Source organism: Haliotis rufescens, unplaced genomic scaffold, assembly GCF_023055435.1.
Source record: "Haliotis rufescens isolate VD_foot unplaced genomic scaffold, xgHalRufe1.0.p SCAF_4, whole genome shotgun sequence".
NCBI classification, from domain to species: domain Eukaryota; kingdom Metazoa; phylum Mollusca; class Gastropoda; order Lepetellida; family Haliotidae; genus Haliotis; species Haliotis rufescens.
In genome coordinates, this window is record NW_025964112.1 from 29640323 (window position 1) to 29663910 (window position 23588).

Consider the following 23588-nt stretch of genomic DNA (forward strand, 5'->3'; position numbering starts at 1 on the left):
TAATTTAAGCGATGAAATCCCATCTGAGACCTGACTGCGCTGTGCCTTGCCTGTGTCTATTGAAGTTGATCTTAAGAAATCTAGTGTGTGGCTAGATAGAACATGTCTGAGGTGAGATGACTCTGTCAAATGGAGGGTGAAGGAGGAGACTTCACCAGGCTGCTAGTCGGAAGATGGGATTGACGGGTACTTCAAGAAGGGTGTGAACCCAAATAGGGTGCAGCCAAAAGCAGTCATAGAGTTTTCAAAGGAGCAACATCCACTGAGTTATGACGGCCACAAACTTGAGGTTGTTGATGTACCACAATCAGTGGTCATCCACATCCTCACTGCCTCCTGGTCCAGAAGAGGGGTGCCCCAGCCCAGACAAAGGTGAGTGGTGGTAAATGTCATTCAGCAGACATGGCAGGCATACATTGGCTGACTCCACCAGTCCCATAATGGTGGGATGAGGCGGGATGAAGTGGCAGTTCAACTGTTGATGAGGGAGGAACCACCGGAGCTTAGCATCCAACGTTGGTTGTTTGGACGAATTCAAGGCCGACAGCTGCCAGATGACTCTCTGGGCTTGAGTCTGAGCAATCAACTAAATGCTCACTTGGAATCTGATCCCCTTCAGGTGGAGGTAGGAGATGACAGGCTTTGTGATTCTGGTAAAACAGACGGGCCATTAAAATTCTTAAAAGTAGAGTAGGGAATCCAAGAAGTATGGGTACATGTAGATATACATTCTGTTGATCTGTGGATGGTCCCAGACCAGGAAGTTGAAGATGCATATATTGGACAGGCGTCTGTATGGGTCCACAGCACACTTAGGGGTGGGTAATGGATGACATGTGGCGTTACAGAAAGCTGATGCCTTTCCTTCGGGAGTGAAATGATGAGTGGGTTGTCCAGGATAGTGAACTTGGGCCAGAACTGCTGCAATCTGCCACTTAACGGGGTTGGTGTCACCTGAACAACTAGGGATGGAAGGTCCCAGTCATCCAGCACAAGAGAATGAGACTGCCGTTCCCAGTCCCATCCTCTATTAGAGGCTGGTTGAAGGTGGATTGTCAGTCATTGCTAGTAACAAACAGTTGAACATTTACTTACCGCTGTGTCGTGTCATAGAGTTTCTGCGGTACATCCTGGATGATGTGATTGAAAAGCACGGGAACTGACAATGGCTGCTTCAAGAATCATATTGTGTAGTCAAAGTCCTATGAACTCTGAGTAATGTATCCCTGATGCCGAAGGAAGGTGCATGTACCTGAAACATGTGCATGTGCATGTTAGCAAGGTGTGCCTCATTCAACGTCATTGGGTGATTGAGGGCAGCTGAAACGCCTGATTTGCCAACATGACAAGGGAGTCACCCAGGGATGATGATATGGAGCCAATCACAGGCTCAGGTGGCAGCTTTAAAACAAGCAGCTAAATTGTCACCTACCATGTGAAACGTTGACAATGAAGGGCCAGCTTTCTGAGGGGAATCCTGAGACAGCTTGGATACCATTCAACATAATATACTGTCATACCATGAAGATCTGCATTAGAATTGACCTTCTGCAACTCATGCTTGTCCTTTGAGTCGACTAACTAGTGGTGAGTGAGTTTGGTTTAACGCCGCTTTTAACAGTATTCCAGTTATATCACATCGTGTCAGCTTAATGTGGGAGGAAAGCCCGAAGTGATGCAGGTCTCAGATGTTTACCACTTCGGTGAAACCCACGAGCACGGGTATGGTGCTGACAAACCTAGAAACATAATTGGGGAGAACCGGGATTCAAACCCACAATCATAGGTTTCTGGCATGCCCAAGGGACGCAACTCTGCACAGCAAATCACGGCACCTTAGACGACTGGGCCACCCGTGCCCCCAGTCGACTAACTAAATTCACCCTATTCCAACTGCATTGATCGATGCTCATGATGTCAATGACATATAGCTTGAATATTGCTGAGTGTGACGTTAGACAACATCGAGGCAACCTATGGACACTGCTTAGATCCTTGTGGTAGTCTGGGGCAAGGGAGCTTTCCAAAACCGTTGAGGGAGCACAATGACGGCTGAACGGCTGCACCAGGTGAGGAGACGTCAAACGCACCTGAGCTTGGGGAAGACTGAAATTTACCTGCCTGATGTGAGGTGTTCCGAAGGTGAGGGACACACAGGATACACAGGAGGCCATTTATGAGGTAGAGCAATTTTCTCGACTGATATGTCCAAAATGTTGTCAGTCATTGTTGAACTGTAGCATAACCTAGGTAGAATATGGATCCACTGTGCACAAAATGATGACCTGAAGTAGCCGTAAAAAAACATGTAGGTCTAGGCAGAATATGGATCCTCTGCAAAACACTTGGTGAACTGTAGTTTGGTATAACAACCACGTAGGTCTAGGTAGAATATGGATATCCTCTGCAAAACACCTGGAGAGCTGTAGTGTGGTATAACAACCATGTAGGTCTGGGTAGAATATGGATATCCTCTGCAAAACACTTGGTGAGCTGTAGTGTGGTATAACAACCATGTAGGTCTAGGTAGAATATGGATATCCTCTGCAAAACACCTGGAGAGCTGCAGTGTGGTATAACAACCATGTAGGTCTGGGTAGAATATGGATATCCTCTGCAAAACACTTGGTAAGCTGTAGTGTGGTATAACAACCATGTAGGTCTGGGTAGAATATGGATATCCTCTGCAAAACACCTGGTGAACTGTAGTGTGGTATAACATCCACGTAGGTCTAGGTAAAATATGGATATCCTCAGCAAAACACCTGGTAAACTGTAGTGTGGTATAACAACCATGTAGGTCTGGGTAGAATATGGATATCCTCTGCAAAACACCTGGTGAACTGTAGTGTGGTATAACAACCACGTAGGTCTAGGTAAAATATGGATATCCTCTGCAAAACACCTGGTGAGCTGTAGTGTGGTATAACAACCATGTAGGTCTAGGTAGAATATGGATATCCTCAGCTAAACATTAAGTGAACTGTAGTGTGGTATAACAACCATGAAGGTCTAGGTAGAATATGGATATCCTCAGCAAAACACTTAGTGAACGGTAGTTTGGTATAACAACCATATAGGTCAAGGTAGAATATGGATATCCTCTGCAAAACACCTGGTGAACTGTAGTGTGGTATAACAACCACGTAGGTCTAGGTAGAATATGGATATCCTCTGCGAAACACCTGGTGAGCTGTAGTGTGGTATAACAACCATGTAGGTCTAGGTAGAATATGGATATCCTCAGCAAAACACTTAGTGAACAGTAGTGTGGTATAACAACCATGTAGATCTGGGTAGAATATGGATATCCTCTGCAAAACACTTAGTGAACTGTAGTTTGGTATAACAACCATATAGGTCTAGGTAGAATATGGATATCCTCTGCAAAACACCTGGAGAGCTGTAGTGTGGTATAACAACCATGTAGGTCTAGGTAGAATATGGATATCCTCTGCAAAACACCTGGTGGGCTGTAGTGTGGTATAACAACCATGTAGGTCTAGGAAGAATATTGATATCCTCTGCAAAACACTTGTTGAACTGTAGTGTGGTATACAACCATGTAGGTCTAGGTAGAATATGGATATCCTCAGCAAAACACTTGGTGAGCTGTAGTGTGGTATAACAACCATGTAGGTCTAAGAAGAATATGGATATCCTCAGCAAAACACTTGGTGAACTGTAGTGTTGTATAACAACAATGTAGGTCTAGGTAGAATATGGATATCCTCTGCAAAACCTGGTGAAATGTAGTGTGGTATAACAACCATGTAGGTCTAGGTAGAATATGGATATCCTATGCAAAACACCTGGTGAGCTGTAGTGTGGTATAACAACCATGTAGGTCTAGGTAGAATATGGATATCCTCAGCAAAACACTTGTTGAACTGTAGTGTGGTATAACAACCATGTAGATCTGGGTAGAATATGGATATCCTCTGCAAAACACTTGGTGAACTGTAGTGTTGTATAACAACCATGTAGGTCTAGGTAGAGTATGGATATCCTCAGCAAAACACTTGGTGAGCTGTAGTGTGGTTGACAACCATGTAGGTCTGGGTAGAATATGGATATCCTCAGCAAACACTTAGTGAACTGTAGTTTGGTATAACAACCACGTAGATCTAGGTAGAATATGGATATCCTCAGCAAAATACTTAGTGAACTGTAGTTTGGTATAACAACCATGTAGGTCTAGGTAGAATATGGATATCCTCTGCAAAACACTTGGTGAACTGTAGTGTGGTATAACAACCATGTAGGTCTAGGTAGAATATGGATATCCTCAGCAAAACACTTGGTGAGCTGTAGTGTGGTTGACAACCATGTAGGTCTGGGTAGAATATGGATATCCTCAGCAAACACTTAGTGAACTGTAGTTTGGTATAACAACCACGTAGATCTAGGTAGAATATGGATATCCTCAGCAAAATACTTAGTGAACTGTAGTTTGGTATAACAACCATGTAGGCCTGGGTAGAATATGGATATCCTCTGCAAAATACTTAGTGAACTGTAGTTTGGTATAACAACCATGTAGGTCTAGGTAGAATATGGATATCATCAGCTAAACACCTGGTGAGCTGCAGTGTGGTATAACAACCACGTAGGTCTAGGTAGAATATGGATATCCTCTGCAAAACACTTGGTGAGCTGTAGTTTGGTATAACAACCATGTAGGTCTAGGTAGAATATGGATATCCTCTGCAAAACACTTGGTGAGCTGTAGTTTGGTATAACAACCATGTAGGTCTAGGTAGAATATGGATATCCTCAGCAAAACACTTGGTGAGATTAATGTGGTATAACAACCATGTAGGTCTAGGTAGAATATGGATCCTCTGCAAAACACTTGGTGAGCTGTAGTTTGTTATAACAACCATGTAGGTCTAGGTAGAATATGGATATCCTCAGCAAAACACTTGGTGAGCTTTATTTATTCTGTATGTGTATAGAAGAAAGTTACTCAAGTTTGGTATAACAACCATGTAGGTCTAGGTAGAATATGGATATCCTCTGCAAAACACTTGGTGAGCTGTAATGTGGTATAACAACCATGTAGGTCTAGGTAGAATATGGATATCCTCAGCAAAACACTTGGTGAGCTGTAATGTGGTATAACAACCATGTAGGTCTGGGTAGAATATGGATCCTTTGCAAAACATTGATGAACTGTTGCATGGTGTGACAACCATGTAGGTCTTGCTGCAAAGGGAAGGTCGATGAAAGGAAGCATGTCAAGTAGTCCGTTTTCCAGCTTTTCAGCTTTTCATGAAATGTCTCACGGAGCACACCTACATGTATTGATAACACAGCGAATAAGACATGAAAGAAGGCTTGGGCCTCATATGTCATGAACAGGTGACTTTAGAGTGAGATGTTTCAAGTTGCAAATGGTTGCCCTTGAAGCAAAGTTTGAACTTCTTATTCGGAAATGAGACAAAATGCCCAGTGTGAGATGGGGAAAAGTAAAACTTTATTTATTCTGTATGTGTATAGAAGAAAGTTACTCATGTAGATCTGCAAGGTAATGCTAAATATGAACAAGGCTGATCCATTAAATGCTTAAAATTCAATTTCTGCCTTCTCATTGTCCATCTTAACAATGGTAATCTTTATGAATGTAAATGTTTCCGAGGCAGTGAATTATTAATTTAGTACTGATATTCATAAATATGTATCAATACATTATTGACATAAATTGTTTTTACAGATACATCGATATCGCAATATACAATGACATCCCTACTGTTGATACGTACTATTGTTAATTCAAAATTGTAAATCTTTCACAGCAATACAAACGATAATGTGTTTTCTCATTTTTCTTCATGCCATCGTTCATTGGCAAACATCACCGGAAATCCTTTAATTTTCTGTATAAATTGGACTATCAACTAGAGCAAGGATACCAACGAAACCAAATAGTTAACACCTTCCTGAACCCTATATAACTGATGATAGTTAATTCAGTATCTATCATATTTATCCACTGCCGGGGTACTGCCTCTTTATGCTGAAGTATGTACTTACCAGCCGGCTGAATCCACCAGATATGATAGCTACACCCCCAGGAACATCCGACACCTGATCACAAACATAAAGCAGTTCCTTAGCACAACAGTAATGTGTGATAACATCAGAAAAAACAGGCAGGTAAATAAACATCCCTGTTACATGACACCGTATAATGAGACAGGTGTGTTTAACAAGCTTCATATAAATACTGAAACCTACCATACTGCAGCCTATATTAATAGTACAGGAACATTTAACTATTGAGAATATTAGGGGTAAAACGATACATCGGTGCACTGGTGCATATGATACACAATACCTTTTTTTACGATGCACTTGCTAAATTATATCACAAACTATTCATTTAATAACCCCCCAGCATTTTTGTCAGTCAAATATTTGCTAAATCTGGTGTAATTAGTAGTCCAAGTTTTTTTACCTGCTCTGAAATATTTCCAAGAAGTTTCCATGCGATTTGACGTATATATGAGTATGGACTGTGATACGTATCATATCGTATCGTATCGTATCGTATCGTGACCTTCCTGTATCGTTTCAATGCTAGAGGATATGGTCAAACTACTTAATATTTATCGATGGCAAAAGTCCAAATATAGACAAAAATAGCACAAATGTTAACCACATATGATTACATGACACTTTTTCCCTATGGATAACAACTTCTTTTACTCTTTTGTAACAATATTTCACAGCTACTTCTTGCCCCTTCATCAGGTGAATACTGAGCTGGCTGATGAAGGGGCTAGAAGTAGCTGTGATATGTTGTTACAAAAGAATAAAGGAAGTTGTTATCCATTAAAAAGTGTCATGTAATCATGTGGTTCCAATGGAGTTTCACCTTGTAAACTAAAGACGAGCTGACTTATAGATGTCAACTTGTTTCTGTCAAAGCAATGTCCCAATACAGGTGATAGTACAACACCCTAGAACACCTTACAACACCCTAGAACATCTTACAACATCTTACAACACCTTAGAACACCTTACAACACCCTAGAAATTGTCTTCCTAAAGTACTACCAGAAATGATAGAAAAACAGTTTTTCGCCTGTTAAAACAAAATGGGATGTTTCACAGGCTGATGCTATCCAGTAACTACTGTTCTACCTCCAGTCAGTTTGGCCCCAATAGAGAATGATGAATTGCAAAATAACTCAAAATCGGGAATACATGTAGTCCATTAAATTTCAATATAGTACATGACTATGAATACCCTGTACTCCCAGAGTAATTACTCAGGAGATCAAGGAAAGGTTCTCCTTACAAAGTATTTATATCTTCGTAATTTTAGTATCCCACTTCAAATGATGACTGACAAGAAAGCAGTTGGCACAGATCGAAATCATCTCGTTATCCATGTTCTAGTTAGCTAGTTTCAGATAGAAAAAGAATTGATTGCATTAATAAGCTTTTTCTTCTTCTTTCTTTACATATATACTGTGGGAAACAAATAAGGGAACACATGAAAGTACACGTTCCTTTATTCTTTTCCAGGTTTCTTCACATGCTTTGAATTGCTCTGTGGGTGAAAATTTGGAAATAAATAAAGGAATAGTGTGATAAAGTGGTGTTCCCTTATTTGTTTCCCTCAGTATAATTTGATCACTATAGTGGACAAATATCCTGGAAGCAATTATTTTTTTACGATGTTATTAAATTTGCAATTCTGCAAAGGGTGATATGATTAAAAGCTGTCCCTGAGTGATTTTTTCAAATTGTTAAATTGTTGAATTAATATGGTGACAAACATTTATGCAATGTTTCAGCACATTTGTTTCCATTCTTATTGAAAGTGTACATGACATATGAACCTGTGTGAGTCCCTCAATGTTGTTGTAATCATATGATGCCAGGACTTGGTTTGTGGCTGGGTGGATCTGATCTAGCGATCCCTGGTTCACCTCCAAGATCACTGGGACTCGGTCATCAGACCAATGGTGCTTATAGGCATTGAATCTCTGGAAATAGACACACACATAATAACGCCATATAACAGAGTCTGTTCAAAACAATTTTTAAAGTAAAAAGTTTCTAATACCATCAGCAACAAACCAAGAATCATCAAATATTTCCCACACACAGTGGAAATTAGAATAACAAGTCAAAAGTGACATATTTCGAGCCAGCCTAATTTGAAACCTTATTGCACTTCTATTATATTACCTGTGGCCTGAGAAAACAGCTTTAAGGTTACAAGTCCCATGTCCCTCCATACTTAAAAGACCTGTGAAGATCGGGGGTGAAAGAGGTCTTCAGCAAGCCATTGTTGGGAACGTCCGGAAGAATGATACTTAATGATAAAATGTATTCTATATAATTGTGTTTGTGTATTAATCATAATAAAGTGCCGTCAATGAGGGTGCCACCCCAATATTTCTTACCTTGATACTTGTACCTTTTTTTTTTTCTTTGCTGTGTTCTGTTTATTTGTACGCCAAATACGATCTAACCAAACTGAGAAAGACATGTTTTATTGACTGACTGCACTGCATTATTATACCCCCCATGCTTGCTGTAAAAGGCAACTATGCTTGTCGTAAGAGGCGACTAACGGGATTGGGTGGTCAGGCTTGCTGACTTGGTTTGATGCAAGCAGTGTCAACAAGCACTGTCCCGCTACCGCTCCAATGACAAAATGCTCAGAATCAAACTACAAAAGGTAAGTTATTGATCAAATTTGAGAAATATATCAGTTTGAAACATAGATCACTAAGACATGACCATCACTTGATACTCTCGCTAAAAATAAAATGTATGGAAAGGCAGTGGGGCAATCTCTTATAACATGCATACTTTCTGTGAATATTTTCATGATGTTTTACGTTATGTCATGATAGCTTTATTGTAATTTTAGTGCTCCATCAGATCAGGGAAGGGCAATTATCGGCAATATCCACCAGAAAGCATGGAAAAAGCTTATGAGGCTGTCCTTAGCGGTGAAGGGCTCAAAAGTGCAGCAAGGCACCGTCGGTGAAACAGGTTGGTCCAACATGGAGATCTTTCAGAATTATCTTGAGAACCACTTCAGCACGTACTGTGTTGAGGCTACAGCAGATAATCCAATCCTGGTTCTTTATGATGCCCATAAATCACATGTATCTCTGTCACTTATCGAGTAGGCAAGGGAAAAGCACATCATTCTTCGTATTGCCCGTGCACATGTCACATCTCCAGTCTATGGATGTTGGATGTTTTGGTCCTTTAGAGAGAATTTACAACGGCCTCAGACACAAATTCATCAGGGTACATGTAAGGTCTGGGATTGACAGGTATTCAATATGCAAAGTCGCATGTAAAGCCTATTGTGCTGCACTCTCACCAATGAATCTGCAGTCTGCATTCAAGAAATGTGGCATATACCCATTAAACAGGGATGTAGTTAAACAGGGCACATTTCTTCCATCAACTGTTTTCACGACAACTGCTGACACGTCTACTACACCTTCCACAACAACAATTTCTTCAGGTGACAACGTCGATGTCAGTACCACCAGGTGTACCAGTTTCTTCAAAAACACGTTCTGACAACAGATATTAAACCCACAAAGAAAAAGAAAGGTCCTGAGTTTGGTTGTTGGTCGAAAAGCTATAATGGAGGACAATATCTTTGCCAAAGTTGTGGCACATAAAGAAAGCCCAAAGATTACATCAACACCAGTGACCTGTACATATAAGTCCAGAAAGTCTATGACTTCTACTGTTCCAAGGAATACCCTGTCCACTTCACCAACTCCGGGTACTTCTTGTGTCAGTAGCACAGAAGTCCTTGATGCAGACTCGACAGATATGGAAGGATCACAGAATCATGAGAGTGAACTTTGCTGCAAGTGCGAAAAATGGCAACCAGAAGAAGTACGGCAATGTACATATTTGTGAAATGGGCACAATGCACAAACCCTGCATGTGCACGCCTGTCAGATGTGTGAGACGAAACGCAGAGTTTTGGTCCCCCTGTCACGATGAGCCAGAGGAGTCATGTGCATTATTATGTCGTTTTGTGATGGGGATTCCCCCACTGTGCATGTGACAAGCTTGTGTGAGGCTCAGTGGACATAAATAGCAAGCCAATGAGGCGAGTGAAAACGTATGACGTCATTACAAAGTGTCATGGCCGTACTCGGAACTTCGGAAGTGATCGATATGGACTTTCACTTCATAGACTTTCAAATTAAACATTTGAATAAAATGACATTGATCATATCAACAGGTACGTACCATATTATAACTGTTCTAAAAAGAGTTTGTATTTTATGAGCATGTGTGTCTGATCCGAGCAAAAACTGATGACACCAGGATAATAACTATATGTGAGTACATGACACTATTCTTATGGAAAACTTCTTTTACTCTTTTGTAACAATATTTCACAGCCACTTCAAGGCCCTTCATGAGGTGAATACTGATCAGGCTGATGAAGTGGCTAGAAGTGGCTGTGATATGTTGTTACAAAAGAGTTATCCATAAGAATAGTGTCATGTATTCATGTTCATCCAAATTCTAAATACCTATCAAAGATTATTAGATTTAATATAACAGAACTTTGTGTGATACACAAACAGTAAGGACAAGGTAGGAACACCAGGCCTGTACAGTAGCAGGACAAGGTAGGTACACAAGGTATGTACAGTAGGTACACCAGGCCTGTACAGTAGGACAAGGTAGGTACACCAGGCCTGTACAGTAGGAGGACAAGGTAGGTACACCAGGCCTGTACAGTAGGACAAGGTAGGTACACCAGGCCTGTACAGTAGTAGGACAAGGTAGGTACACCATGCCTGTACAGTAGGACAAGGTAGGTACACCATGCCTGTACAGTAGTAGGACAAGGTAGGTACACCAGGCCTGTACAGTAGGACAAGGTAGGTACACCATGCCTGTACAGTAGGACAAGGTAGGTACACCATGCCTGTACAGTAGGACAAGGTAGGTACACCAGGCCTGTTCAGTAGGACAAGGTAGGTACACCAGGCCTGTTCAGCAGTAGGACAAGGTAGGTACACCATGCCTGTTCAGCAGTAGGACAAGGTAGGTAGGTACACCATGCCTGTACAATAGGACAAGGTAGGTACACCAGGCCTGTTCAGCAGTAGGACAAGGTAGGTACATCATGCCTGTACAGTAGGACAAGGTAGGTACACCATGCCTGTACAATAGGACAAGGTAGGTACACCATGCCTGTACAGTAGGACAAGGTAGGTACACCAGGCCTTTACAGTAGTAGGACAAGGTAGGTACACCAGGCCTGTACAGTAGTAGGACAAGGTAGGTACACCAGGCCTGTACAGTAGGACAAGGTAGGTACACCATGCCTGTTCAGTAGCAGGACAAGGTAGGTACACCATGCCTGTACATCCGTAGGACAAGGTAGGTACACCAGGCCTGTACAGTAGTAGGACAAAGTAGGTACACCATGCCTGTACAGTAGGACAAGGTAGGTACACCATGCCTGTACAGTAGGACAAGGTAGGTACACCAGGCCTGTACATCTGTAGGACAAGGTAGGTACACCATGCCTGTACAGTAGGACAAGGTAGGTACACCAGGCCTTTACAGTAGTAGGACAAGGTAGGTACACCAGGCCTGTACAGTAGGACAAGGTAGGTACACAATGCCTGTACATCAGTAGGACAAGGTAGGTACACCAGGCCTGTACAGTAGAGGGAAAGGTAGGTACACCATGCCTGTACAGTAGTAGGACAAGGTAGGACACCATGCCTGTTCAGTAGTAGGACAAGGTAGGTACACCAGGCCTGTACAGTAGGACAAGGTAGGTACACCAGGCCTGTACAGTAGTAGGACAAGGTAGGTACAACAGGCCTGTACAATAGGACAAGGTAGGTACACCATGCCTGTTCAGCAGTAGGACAAGGTAGGTACACCATGCCTGTTCAGTAGTAGGACAAGGAAGGTACACCATGCCTGTTCAGCAGTAGGACAAGGTAGGTACACCATGCCTGTACAGTAGTAGGACAAGGTAGGTACACCAGGTCTGTACAGTAGCAGGACAAGGTAGGTACACCATGCCTGTTCAGCAGTAGGACAAGGTAGGTACACCATGCCTGTACAGTAGTAGGACAAGGTAGGTACACCAGGCCTGTACAGTAGTAGGACAAGGTAGGTACACCAGGCCTGTTCAGTAGTAGGACAAGGTAGGTACACGAGGCCTGTACATCAGTAGGACAAGGTAGGTACACCAGGCCTGTACAGTAGTAGGACAAGGTAGGTACACAAGGTATGTACAGTAGGATAAGGTAGGTACACCATGCCTGTTCAGCAGTAGGACAAGGTAGGTACACCATGCCTGTACAGTAGGACAAGGTAGGTACACCAGGCCTGTTCAGCAGTAGGACAAGGTAGGTACACCATGCCTGTACAGTAGTAGGACAAGGTAGGTACACCAGGCCTGTTCAGTAGTATGACAAGGTAGGTACACCAGGCCTGTTCAGTAGTTGGACAAGGTAGGTACAACAGGCCTGTACAGTAGTAGGACAAGGTAGGTACACCATGCCTGTTCAGCAGTAGGACAAGGTAGGTACACCATGCCTGTTCAGCAGTAGGACAAGGTAGGTACACCAGGCCTGTACAGTAGTAGGACAAGGTAGGTACACCAGGCCTGTACAGTAGCAGGACAAGGTAGGTACACCATGCCTGTACAGTAGGACAAGGTAGGTACACCAGGCCTGTACAGTAGTAGGACAAGGTAGGTACACAAGGTATGTACAGTAGGACAAGGTAGGTACACCATGCCTGTTCAGCAGTAGGACAAGGTAGGTACACCATGCCTGTACAGTAGTAGGACAAGGTAGGTACACCATGCCTGTTCAGTAGTAGGACAAGGTAGGTACACCAGGCCTGTACAGTAGTAGGACAAGGTAGGTACACCATGCCTGTACAGTAGGACAAGGTAGGTACACCATGCCTGTTCAGCAGTAGGACAAGGTAGGTACACCATGCCTGTACAGTAGGACAAGGTAGGTACACCATGCCTGTACATCCGTAGGACAAGGTAGGTACACCAGGCCTGTTCAGTAGTAGGACAAGGTAGGTACACCATGCCTGTTCAGTAGTAGGACAAGGTAGGTACACCATGCCTGTTCAGTAGCAGGACAAGGTAGGTACACCAGGCCTGTACAGTAGGACAAGGTAGGTACACCATGCCTGTTCAGCAGTAGGACAAGGTAGGTACACCAGGCCTGTACAGTAGTAGGACAAGGTAGGTACACCATGCCTGTTCAGCAGTAGGACAAGGTAGGTTCACCAGGCCTGTACAGTAGAACAAGGTAGGTACACCATGCCTGTTCAGTAGTAGGACAAGGTAGGTACACCATGCCTGTTCAGTAGTTGGACAAGGTAGGTACACCATGCCTGTTCAGCAGTAGGACAAGGTAGGTACACCATGCCTGTTCAGCAGTAGGACAAGGTAGGTACACCATGCCTGTACATCAGTAGGACAAGGTAGGTACACCATGCCTGTTCAGTAGCAGGACAAGGTAGGTACACCAGGTCTGTACATACGTAGGACAAGGTAGGTACACCATGCCTGTTCAGTAGTAGGACAAGGTAGGTACACCATGCCTGTACATCTGTAGGACAAGGTAGGTACACCATGCCTGTACAGTAGGACAAGGTAGGTACACCAGGCCTGTACATCCGTAGGACAAGGTAGGTACACCATGCCTGTTCAGCAGTAGGACAAGGTAGGTACACCATGCCTGTTCAGCAGTAGGACAAGGTAGGTACACAATGCCTGTACAGTAGGACAAGGTAGGTACACCATGCCTGTACAGTAGTAGGACAAGGTAGGTACACCATGCCTGTTCAGCAATAGGACGAGGTACGTACACCATGCCTGTACAGTAGGACAAGGTAGGTACACCAGGCCTGTTCAGTAGCAGGACAAGGTAGGTACACCAGGTCTGTACATATGTAGGACAAGGTAGGTACACCATGCCTGTTCAGTAGTAGGACAAGGTAGGTACACCATGCCTGTACATCCGTAGGACAAGGTAGGTACACCATGCCTGTACAGTAGGACAAGGTAGGTACACCATGCCTGTTCAGCAGTTGGACAAGGTAGGTACACCATGCCTGTTCAGTAGTAGGACAAGGTAGGTACACCAGGCCTGTACAGTAGTAGGACAAGGTAGGTACACCATGCCTGTACAGTAGGACAAGGTAGGTACACCAGGCCTGTACAGCAGTAGGACAAGGTAGGTACACCATGCCTGTACAGTAGTAGGACAAGGTAGGTACACCAGGCCTGTACAGTAGGACAAGGTAGGTACACCATGCCTGTTCAGCAGTAGGACAAGGTAGGTACACCATGCCTGTTCAGTAGTAGGACAAGGTAGGTACACCAGGCCTGTACAGTAGTAGGACAAGGTAGGTACACCAGGCCTGTTCAGTAGTTGGACAAGGTAGGTACACCATGCCTGTTCAGTAGTAGGACAAGGTAGGTACACAATGCCTGTTCAGTAGTAGGACAAGGTAGGTACACCATGCCTGTTCAGTAGTAGGACAAGGTAGGTATACCATTCCTATGTATACAATTGTTTAAGCTAAAAGTACTGATGTTATTGAATGTTTATAATCCCAGTTACCTTTATCTTCTGGTTTTCATCTGCAAACTGATTCCTGAATCTCTGCAAAAAATAAGAATTATCAGTCATGAAAACCATTCCTAAGAATGATTTTGTTATTCTTAACATTTGCAACATCAAAATTCTAAAGATATATATCCTTTTGGATTTGAGATGAAATGAAAGTGTGTTGTGTACAAGTTGAATTTGGTTCAGATCCATCCTCATTTGCTGTTGTTATCATAATGATATATGAGCCTCCTGGAGAGATTATCCATTCACCATATTTTGAAACAAACATGTTCATGGAGGATGCAGGATGTTGCAGTAGACAAAAGTTGCTTCAATATTGTAAAAGCTCTCGAGGCTAATGCCTAACTGAGGTAATAATTTGAAATACTTTTTTGATTTAGTCAAGAAGATTGAAGTTATCGTCAGCTTTGAACATGTTCTATGGTTTTTAAATTTGCATCTTGATATAGTCATTGAGAACCTTGAAAACATATTTCATGTTACCTTGAGTTCAAGAGAAGAATATTAGACATGTTTTGCTTCCAGTAATCCAGAAATTCTATGATGTGATTCAAGTGTTTCCAAAACAGCCACACGTCATCTTGCAAGTGTACCCTTGGATGGTTTTACTAATGTATGGAGTAGGAAATATTTAAAGGGGCACTGATCTAACGCAATTCCCCGGGACTGGTTGTTGCCTTTGTTATTGTTTTTTTCCAGTGAGTACCCGGATGTATATCAGAAATCTAGACTAGTTCGCGACCTCTGCGCGACCATTCGTAAGCGCATTAGTCGCTTTTATGGGTAGTAATAAGGGCGTATGGTCACATTGATCAACAAAATAAAATACAGTTTTCGAGATAATAAGGAAATGTAGGTATCTTTGTGGGTAGCATCGGTAATGGTGACGAAGTTTTGATAAGTCACTTGCTTGGTAATTTTGCGATTTTCGTTTACACTATTTTGACTTGCAACACAAAGTAAATATTTCACCTGAGCATTGCTTTTTTTATAGTGTGTATTTTTTTTTACTGTCAAATGTGTTACAAATTTATTAAACGTCTAAATATTCAGTTATTTTACAAAGCGACTGAAAACATTTCCATCTGTATTATTATGATAACGAATTCCAAACATTTTTATGTTTAATGTCATCACCAAGAGACTGAAAATGTTACGTTGAGAAAAGTACATTTCTATGTTGTTTGGCTTCTTATCCTACATAATAATCTGTTGTGATGTTTGTAGGCCCTTTTGATCGTCTTAATCAATCTGGACAGATTTTTTAGTCAAAATGACTGAAATATTTACACATTTTATAAATTGCCTGAGAGAATCACATTTTACAAATTGACGGTAATATATACACGCTTACAAAGGAAAAGAACTGAAAACAACGTCTATCGCGCAATGAAGAATTTCCCAAACAAGACGTACAGAAACAAGAACGAATCGGTTCAAATGAAGGAAAACAAAATGCAAATATCATAATTACAACCTACCAAATTTATGTGTATAAATTTTAGGCAGCTTCCTTGTTCGAGGAATGTATCCGTGAATATCCACACAAAGGAACAATATCCCACTCGTCTGCAGATGTACAAAGAAACTTATTCGATGTCACGTGTCTCAGTAACAATCAAATATTTTAATAGATATATATCGTTTCGGGATATTAGAACCCGTGTTCGTTTCTCAACTGATAACTTGGATTGTTTCAGGTCTTTTACATAGGTGTCAACTCTCAATGGTCGGCTGAGAAAGCCCAAGTGACAACTATTTTCATAACGTTCACGGTTCCTAAAAAATCCATTGAGTGATAGATAACAATGATCAATCAATCAACGTATTATAAGTTAACCCTTTGAACAAAGTATGTTGTTTTTACATCGGCACTTCACGCCATGGTATGAGTGTATTCCCTTTGTTTTAGTAAACCTAGACATGTAAACACTCACTCTTGACATATCCACTGTGCAAGATAACAGTGATTAATCAATCAACGTATTTTCTGTTAATCCTTTGATGACTAGGAACGTTCCGTGGATTTCCAAAAAAATAAATCAACTTATCATTCATCTCTTGCTGGGCTGCCACGTGCATATTACATAACACACATTTCACCTCACTTCAACCCTGGATTTAGATTGAATAATTACCCCAGACACAATAAATGCCAAATGGGAACCTTAGTCAGGTAATCTAAGTGGTGCTACCACTAATTGTACCTGTAATAAATTCATTAACTGAGCATCAAGTGAATGACGACAAATACACAAGTGAAGGGTTATACGAGAAAACGTGGATGACAACAAGGGAGAAGTAATCGTATTGTCGACGCAATCCGAAATCCGAAAATGCTTTCACTGCATTGATACTTTTTTTAGTGTTAACTATAACCATCTTGGGTATTTCCAAATGACGACATCCGATGAGCTCCGCTGTTCTTTTTGTCTGCTTGTTTAGGCTGAAGAAATTAATTAACATGCGCCCTTTGTCGAAATCTTTATAGATCACAGTTAACCAATCAGTGTTTATGCAAAAATGCGTAAAACAAATATTGCCTCCAGCCTCCAAGTTTATTTAGCTGTCCTTGCAGACGGTAGCCCAGTCTCTGGTCACGCTCAGTTGCGTTGCGTATCATCCGGGTACTCACGGGGGAAAAAACAATAACAAAGGCAACAACCAGTCCGGGGAATTGCGTTAGATCAGTGCCCCTTTAACCATACCTTAAATTGATAATTAAATGAACTTAAACAAAATGGAGAAAATATTCACAAATTATTATTTCCATAGAAACTGTTCACATTTGTTTTCAACATGCAAAAGCTAGTTATTCTGTTGTGAATGCTTTATGTCAATCAATCTTTATTTCGTACTCAAGAGGCCACAGGCCTTTAGTACATAATACAATTCAACATAATTAATCATTACAATAGAACATCAAATTGAAATAAATTATCTCCCACATAGATACATCATGACAACCATAAATATGCTCATTTTATTCTGGCATAGATAGTATTTAATTAACAGTTAACAATTTCATTTCTATGGTCAAAAGCATGGTTAATAAACATCGATAAATTCTTTACAACCTCTGTTCTCTCACATTTGAATAAACTTATAAATTTACATATGTTTGGTTCACTGTAATAGCATTTTGGTAAGCATTTTATTCTTAGTTCTAAATATAATGGACATCTGAGAAGGAAGTGATACTCGTCTTCTATTTCATTTAAGTTACACATGTTACATTTTCTTTGTTCTCTTTGGGTATTTATCTGCCTGTTTCAATATGTAGATCATGCGACATGCAACAAAACCGTGCCAATGCTTTTCTATATTTTGGTATGGTAATATCAACGAGATAGCATTCTCTATAAATGTAAGATTTAAAAAGTTTATAATAAAAATGTTTATTTGATAATGCTAATGAAACATTCCATGATTGTAAATAAATATCTTTTAGTCTATGTTTCAGTGACTGGATAAACTCAGCAGTATTATTGACCCGTTGATCATACCAAGCATTACCAAAACCAGATTCAAATAAGAGTTCTCTAATACCAGTTGCCCAGTTTCTTTTACCATTTGAATCAAACAACAATAACATATTATAACACTTTTTTGGAAATCTATACAAAGGCATATTTAAAATTCTTAACCAATATTTGATAACTTTAATATATGCAAAAATATACAGTGGATAGCGACCACAATCACCATAAACCATAACCCCGGGTGTATTAACTTTTACACCTAAATATTTCTTACAGGCATACAAGTGAATCTTTTCTATAGCATCTACTTTTGAGAGTCCCCAAATCTCTGCACCATACAATAAAATTGGACTTATTTTTACATCAAATTTTTTTAAAAGTGTATTATAATCAAAGTTTAGACCACATGCATTTCGTTGTATACCAATGAATACCTTTTGAGCTTGTAAGGATGCTTGGCTTACATGATATCTCCATGAAAGACAGTTAGTAAAATACAATCCTAAATATTTATAAAAACTTGTTATCTCCAATTGGTTACCTTTATAATACCATTTTTCATATTTTGATAAATTACCGCCGTTTTTAAATGCAACAATTTTTGTTTTATTTCTATTTACTTTCAATTTCCATTCATCACAGTACTTTTCTAAATCATTAATTTGTGACTGTAGACCTTTAATAGTACTTGAAAATAGTGCAATATCTTCTGCAAACAAAAGTAAAAACAATTGTATTTCTTCTGGGTGTAGTTGAATTCCATAGGAACAATTATTATATATTTGCATTGCAAATTCATTGATGAAAAACGAAAACAGGAACGGGCTTAAGATACAACCCTGTCGTACTCCTAAATGACTTGAAAATGTAGGAGATAAACTTGGTTATTTCTAACACAGACTTTGATATTTTCATAAATGCTACATAACAATTTATTCATTTTAGAACTTAATCCATGAGTCTTAAAAAGATTCCAAAGTTTATTTCTTTGCACAGAGTCAAATGCTTTAGAAAAATCTACAAAAACTACATAAAACTTTCCACCCTTATTATTAAGGTATCTTTGTATTAAACAATGTAATATAAATATGTTGTCCACGGTACTATATCCTTCTCTGAATCCAGCTTGTGACTCATCAATTTTGTTCATTGTACTAGCCCAATACATTAATCTTTTATTAATAATACAAGAAAATATCTTGCTAAAAATGCTCAAAAGAGTTTTACCCCTATAATTATCAGTGTTGTTTATGTCCCCGCTCTTAATGAGAGGTACAATTATTCCTACCCACCATGAATTCGGAAAGGTTCCGTTTTCTAAAATGACATTAAATATTAGTTCAAGATATGGTACTAACAGGTCTGCTGAATGTTTGAAAAATTCAGGCATTAGATTATCAATGCCAGATGATTTATTGCACTTAAGTTGTTGGATGCTTTCTAAAATTTCTTCTCTCGTAATTGGGGATCAAGGATATCAGCTACAATTTCATCAGTTTCATCGTTGTTATCATCCTCATTTACATTATCATTACATTCTAAAAATGATGCTTTCTCATTCTGATGTGACATATCATACATATTTTTGAAATGACAATACCAGTCATCAATACTTATGTTATTCATGTTTTTTTGTTTTTTATTCATGCTTTTTAATTCTGACCAAAACAGTTTTGAATTATTTATATTTTTCTCTAACCATTGTTTCCTCTCCATTAAATATTTATTTTGTTTATATTTACAGATGGCAGTATATTTGTTTCTAGCGGCATGATATTCTTTTAGGTTACTTTCATTTTTGCAATTTCTAAATCTATTTAAATATTTACATCTTTCTTTTTTAAGCATTTCACACTCGTTATCAAACCATGGATTTCTTTTCACCCTTTCTCTAACTCGACTTACTTTTCGTTTCATATCACTAGCGGCTACACATAGAGCATCTGCAATAGCATTAACACTTTTGTTTATAAGAAAATACAAAATCGACACATTATCTAGAAGCTTTTGGATATCGTCTGTAAGTAAATTCTGTCTGAATGTGTTTAACATATTATCATTCCAAACAAACTTATAGCTATTATTTGCGCTTGCGCTATTATTAGGTGAAGTTCGGGTTCTATTACAACTCCTTAGCTTAATGCAAAGGGGGGTAGGTGGTCAGATTCGGTTCTAGACTGAATTTCAAAATCAACTATATAATCAAATAAGCGAGGCAAAGCAATTGCATAATCAATTACACTTGTACCTTTTGCTCCAATGTAAGAAAAGTCTCCAATATTTGTGTCTTTTCCACATCTTCCATTTAAAAAAAGAATATCTAAGACTGAGCAAAGATCTAGTAGACTTTTACCGAAGGTATTTATACACAAGAAGATCACTCTTTGTTGAAAGAGTCAAACATAAAATCCCATGACGTATCTCCCTTGATGTGTTCAATTATATCGTCTGCTACATAGTCAGGTTTTATACCAGTTTTAGAATTAAAATCACCACCTAGTAACAAATATTTACAATGATGTTTAGATAAAATATCACACAGTGTTTCTCGTAACAAATCAATACCATTTTTACATTGCTTTAATCATTCATCTAATGATGGTATTATTCCAGATGCCAGATTTGGCTAGATTTTCCATATTTGCTTTGGAGTTAGTAACACAGTGAATGAATGATGAAGATTTATAAAATGGAACAAATCCTGGGAAACCAATGGAGCCTCTCCCTGTGGTTGCAGCCATATACAATTACTGTATGTTTATCAGGCATGGCTGATGGAAGTAAAATCATACCCCTTTCTTTTCTGAGAGCTGAAACTGCCAATCTAATATTGACTAAATTTGACTGAAGTCAATGTTGGCGAATGAAAAGTTTAATTTGTTCTGGCTCTGCGATATCTAACTCATACAATCTGATAATCTAGATGTTTCTTTGCAAATAAGATTTAAATCCACTAGAACTTTAGTTTCAGATGATTACTAAGTACCAAGCAAATTTATGTGTGAAAAATGGGGTCAGGAAACATTGTAAGCATAATAAATTTGAAGCATAACAATATTTTTGATTAAATTATATCATAAAACTGTAAAAATTTAAATTTCGTGAGTTGACGAGTTCTTCTGATCCTTGTGTGGAAACGTCCTAAAACAAAGTTTCCAGCTTCTAAGCTTCATTCGCCCTTGCATCACCATGGCGACCACCCGTCAATCAGGTCATGCACGCGTATCTCGTGCAGCCTGACATACATGCACTGATCACCCGACACTCTCTACCTCATCATTCTCTTTCTTGGAGCTGACAGGCTAGTGTAATTGTGATGTGGGGATGGATGGGTGGGCATAGATATTGTAAAATAGGATAAGTATTATAAATATATAATATACTGTAAAATTAATTTTTTTTTAAACTTATCCCATTTCACTCTATACATTTACCCCATGGTTGGACGGTGGGTCGCAGATTACCCCAGCCATATCTTATAACCGTGAGATATACATGAGGAAGCTGGTGCTAAACATGCTTCAATCCTAAGATTGTCACACAATCGCGTCTGAAGACAGTGACTCAAAGTTTCATGAGTGGATCACTGCACTTTGAGTGAGAATACCCCTTTATGCTACTAGGACACAACATCATGCCATCAGGTATAACATGCGTTATAGGACATCGTACTATGACGACCACAAGGTTTTGAAGTAAGGTAACCTCTTCAACCACGACTTGTAACCAATCCAGAAGAGGTCTCCAGTCAATTAGCTCTACCAGCAAACTCACCCATATGCTCTAATGATGTAGGCCTCATTTGCTTGGCATCTCATTTTACGCTTTGTAAGCTATCAATCCCACCGTAGGATGGAACTTGCTAAGACAAGACTAGGAAACAATCAACAATATTCATCTCAAGAGGATCTTTAACCAATACTGGTACTTCACATGTTCAAGGCAGAGGTGAGCAGGTAAGGGTTTGGAAAATCCGCCAAAATGGCCTCGCCATACAGCTACTTCATAGTGGAAGACTAATGTCTCTACAGATGAATTCTTTGCCTCTCCATTGAAGCCTCAATCTGGGAACCCTGATTAAGTATAATAAACAACAAAGGAGTGGCTCTCAATTATTTATTCATGTAGTACACAACATGATATACTTGACTGCGTGAGTGGTACTTGCATCTTATCTGCGTTGATGGGCCATCATTAATTATTGAGCAGGGACTAGAGGACCGAAGTGGTGAAGCCCTTGGACATCAGTTACGGAGATATCTCGTAAGTAGTGGTAGGTGAAGACTGTGTCAGACTTCCAGAAATATCCTTCCATAAAAGCGCTAAGGGAGCAATTACTATGCAGAGCCATTGTGGAGGCGACAGTTCTCGTCATGTGAGGATTCGATGTCTGAGGTGGAGGCAATCCCGCAAAGTTGTAGGCATGGAGGATTGCAGACAGTAACCAAAAAGAGACCGCTGTATCCCTCGAAGGCTTTTCATTTATGGTCGCACAAGGTTTTGGTCGAAGTAAGATGAGCCTCAGTAATGGTCTTTGCTTACTAGCCTTGAGTACCCTTTGGCGACTAAGGACTTCTGGAGATGAGCCAGACACATAGATAAAGGGTGTCCAGCGATGGATGTAGTAGGCTGGAGTAAGGTTGAAGGAGGAGATCTCTTGCAAGGGAAGTGGATGATGGCTGAGTCGTGGCAACCACCTTCTGAATCACCCATGGTAGAAGCGCTGTTGGTGGAAAAGCGTAAGTGTCGAAATTCTCCCATGATATGGCCAAAGCGTTGTACTCCCACGCCTCTTGATCCGGAATCGGCGAAACGAATCTGGAGAATAGTCTGTCAATCAAAATTGGCGCATGCGTCATTTTGAGCCAATCAGAAGGCCGGGCGCGCTTTGCGGATTTGTCAGACTTACTTCCGAGGTCAAACGACACCCGAGAAGCGACATGGCTACAGTTTGTGCTATTTTCACCTGCGACATCCATCACGTATCGCTGGGATTAGATGTATACCTTTACCCAAAACCACAGGGTCGGGAGAAAAATGTTTGAGGCTGATCAAGATGTGCGGTAGGCCTCACCATCAGTTAAACGTCGCCACCATCCTCCATGGGACCCACGTCTGCTCGAAGGTGAGTATTTGCACGAATTTCCGCACTTTTGCACATATGCATACTCAAATTGGGTAAATGACAACACGTAGAAAGTTATGATTTTACGCATGTTATAAACAAGGATAATGCTTGTAACTACAAAATCATTTTCGAGTTATGTATTTTGGCAACATCGGGCATTGAGTTAGCAGGTCATATTGCTGAAATGTGACACGCGAGACGGCCGTGACACACTGTAAACAAATATGAAAAGGGATCTGATTTCGGTTAGTGCAGAACGAATTCTGCTATAATTTACATTGAAGTACGATCTGGTGGAACTTGTATTCCTCTCTCTTAGATATG

At 40.2% G+C, this 23588-nt stretch overlaps 1 protein-coding gene across 1 annotated transcript in view; it reads right to left on the reverse strand.

Moving 5' to 3' along the window:
• The window catches only part of LOC124150126 (dnaJ homolog subfamily C member 13-like), a 592425-nt gene that overhangs the window by 551989 nt on the left and 16848 nt on the right, over positions 1 to 23588 (reverse strand). The window contains exons 5-7 of the mRNA XM_046522050.2: positions 14643 to 14684; positions 7854 to 8000; positions 6037 to 6090 (exon numbers count right to left, since the gene is read on the reverse strand). Coding sequence (XP_046378006.2) covers positions 6037 to 6090; positions 7854 to 8000; positions 14643 to 14684 — 243 coding nt within the window. The remainder of the gene's footprint in view (positions 1 to 6036; positions 6091 to 7853; positions 8001 to 14642; positions 14685 to 23588) is intronic.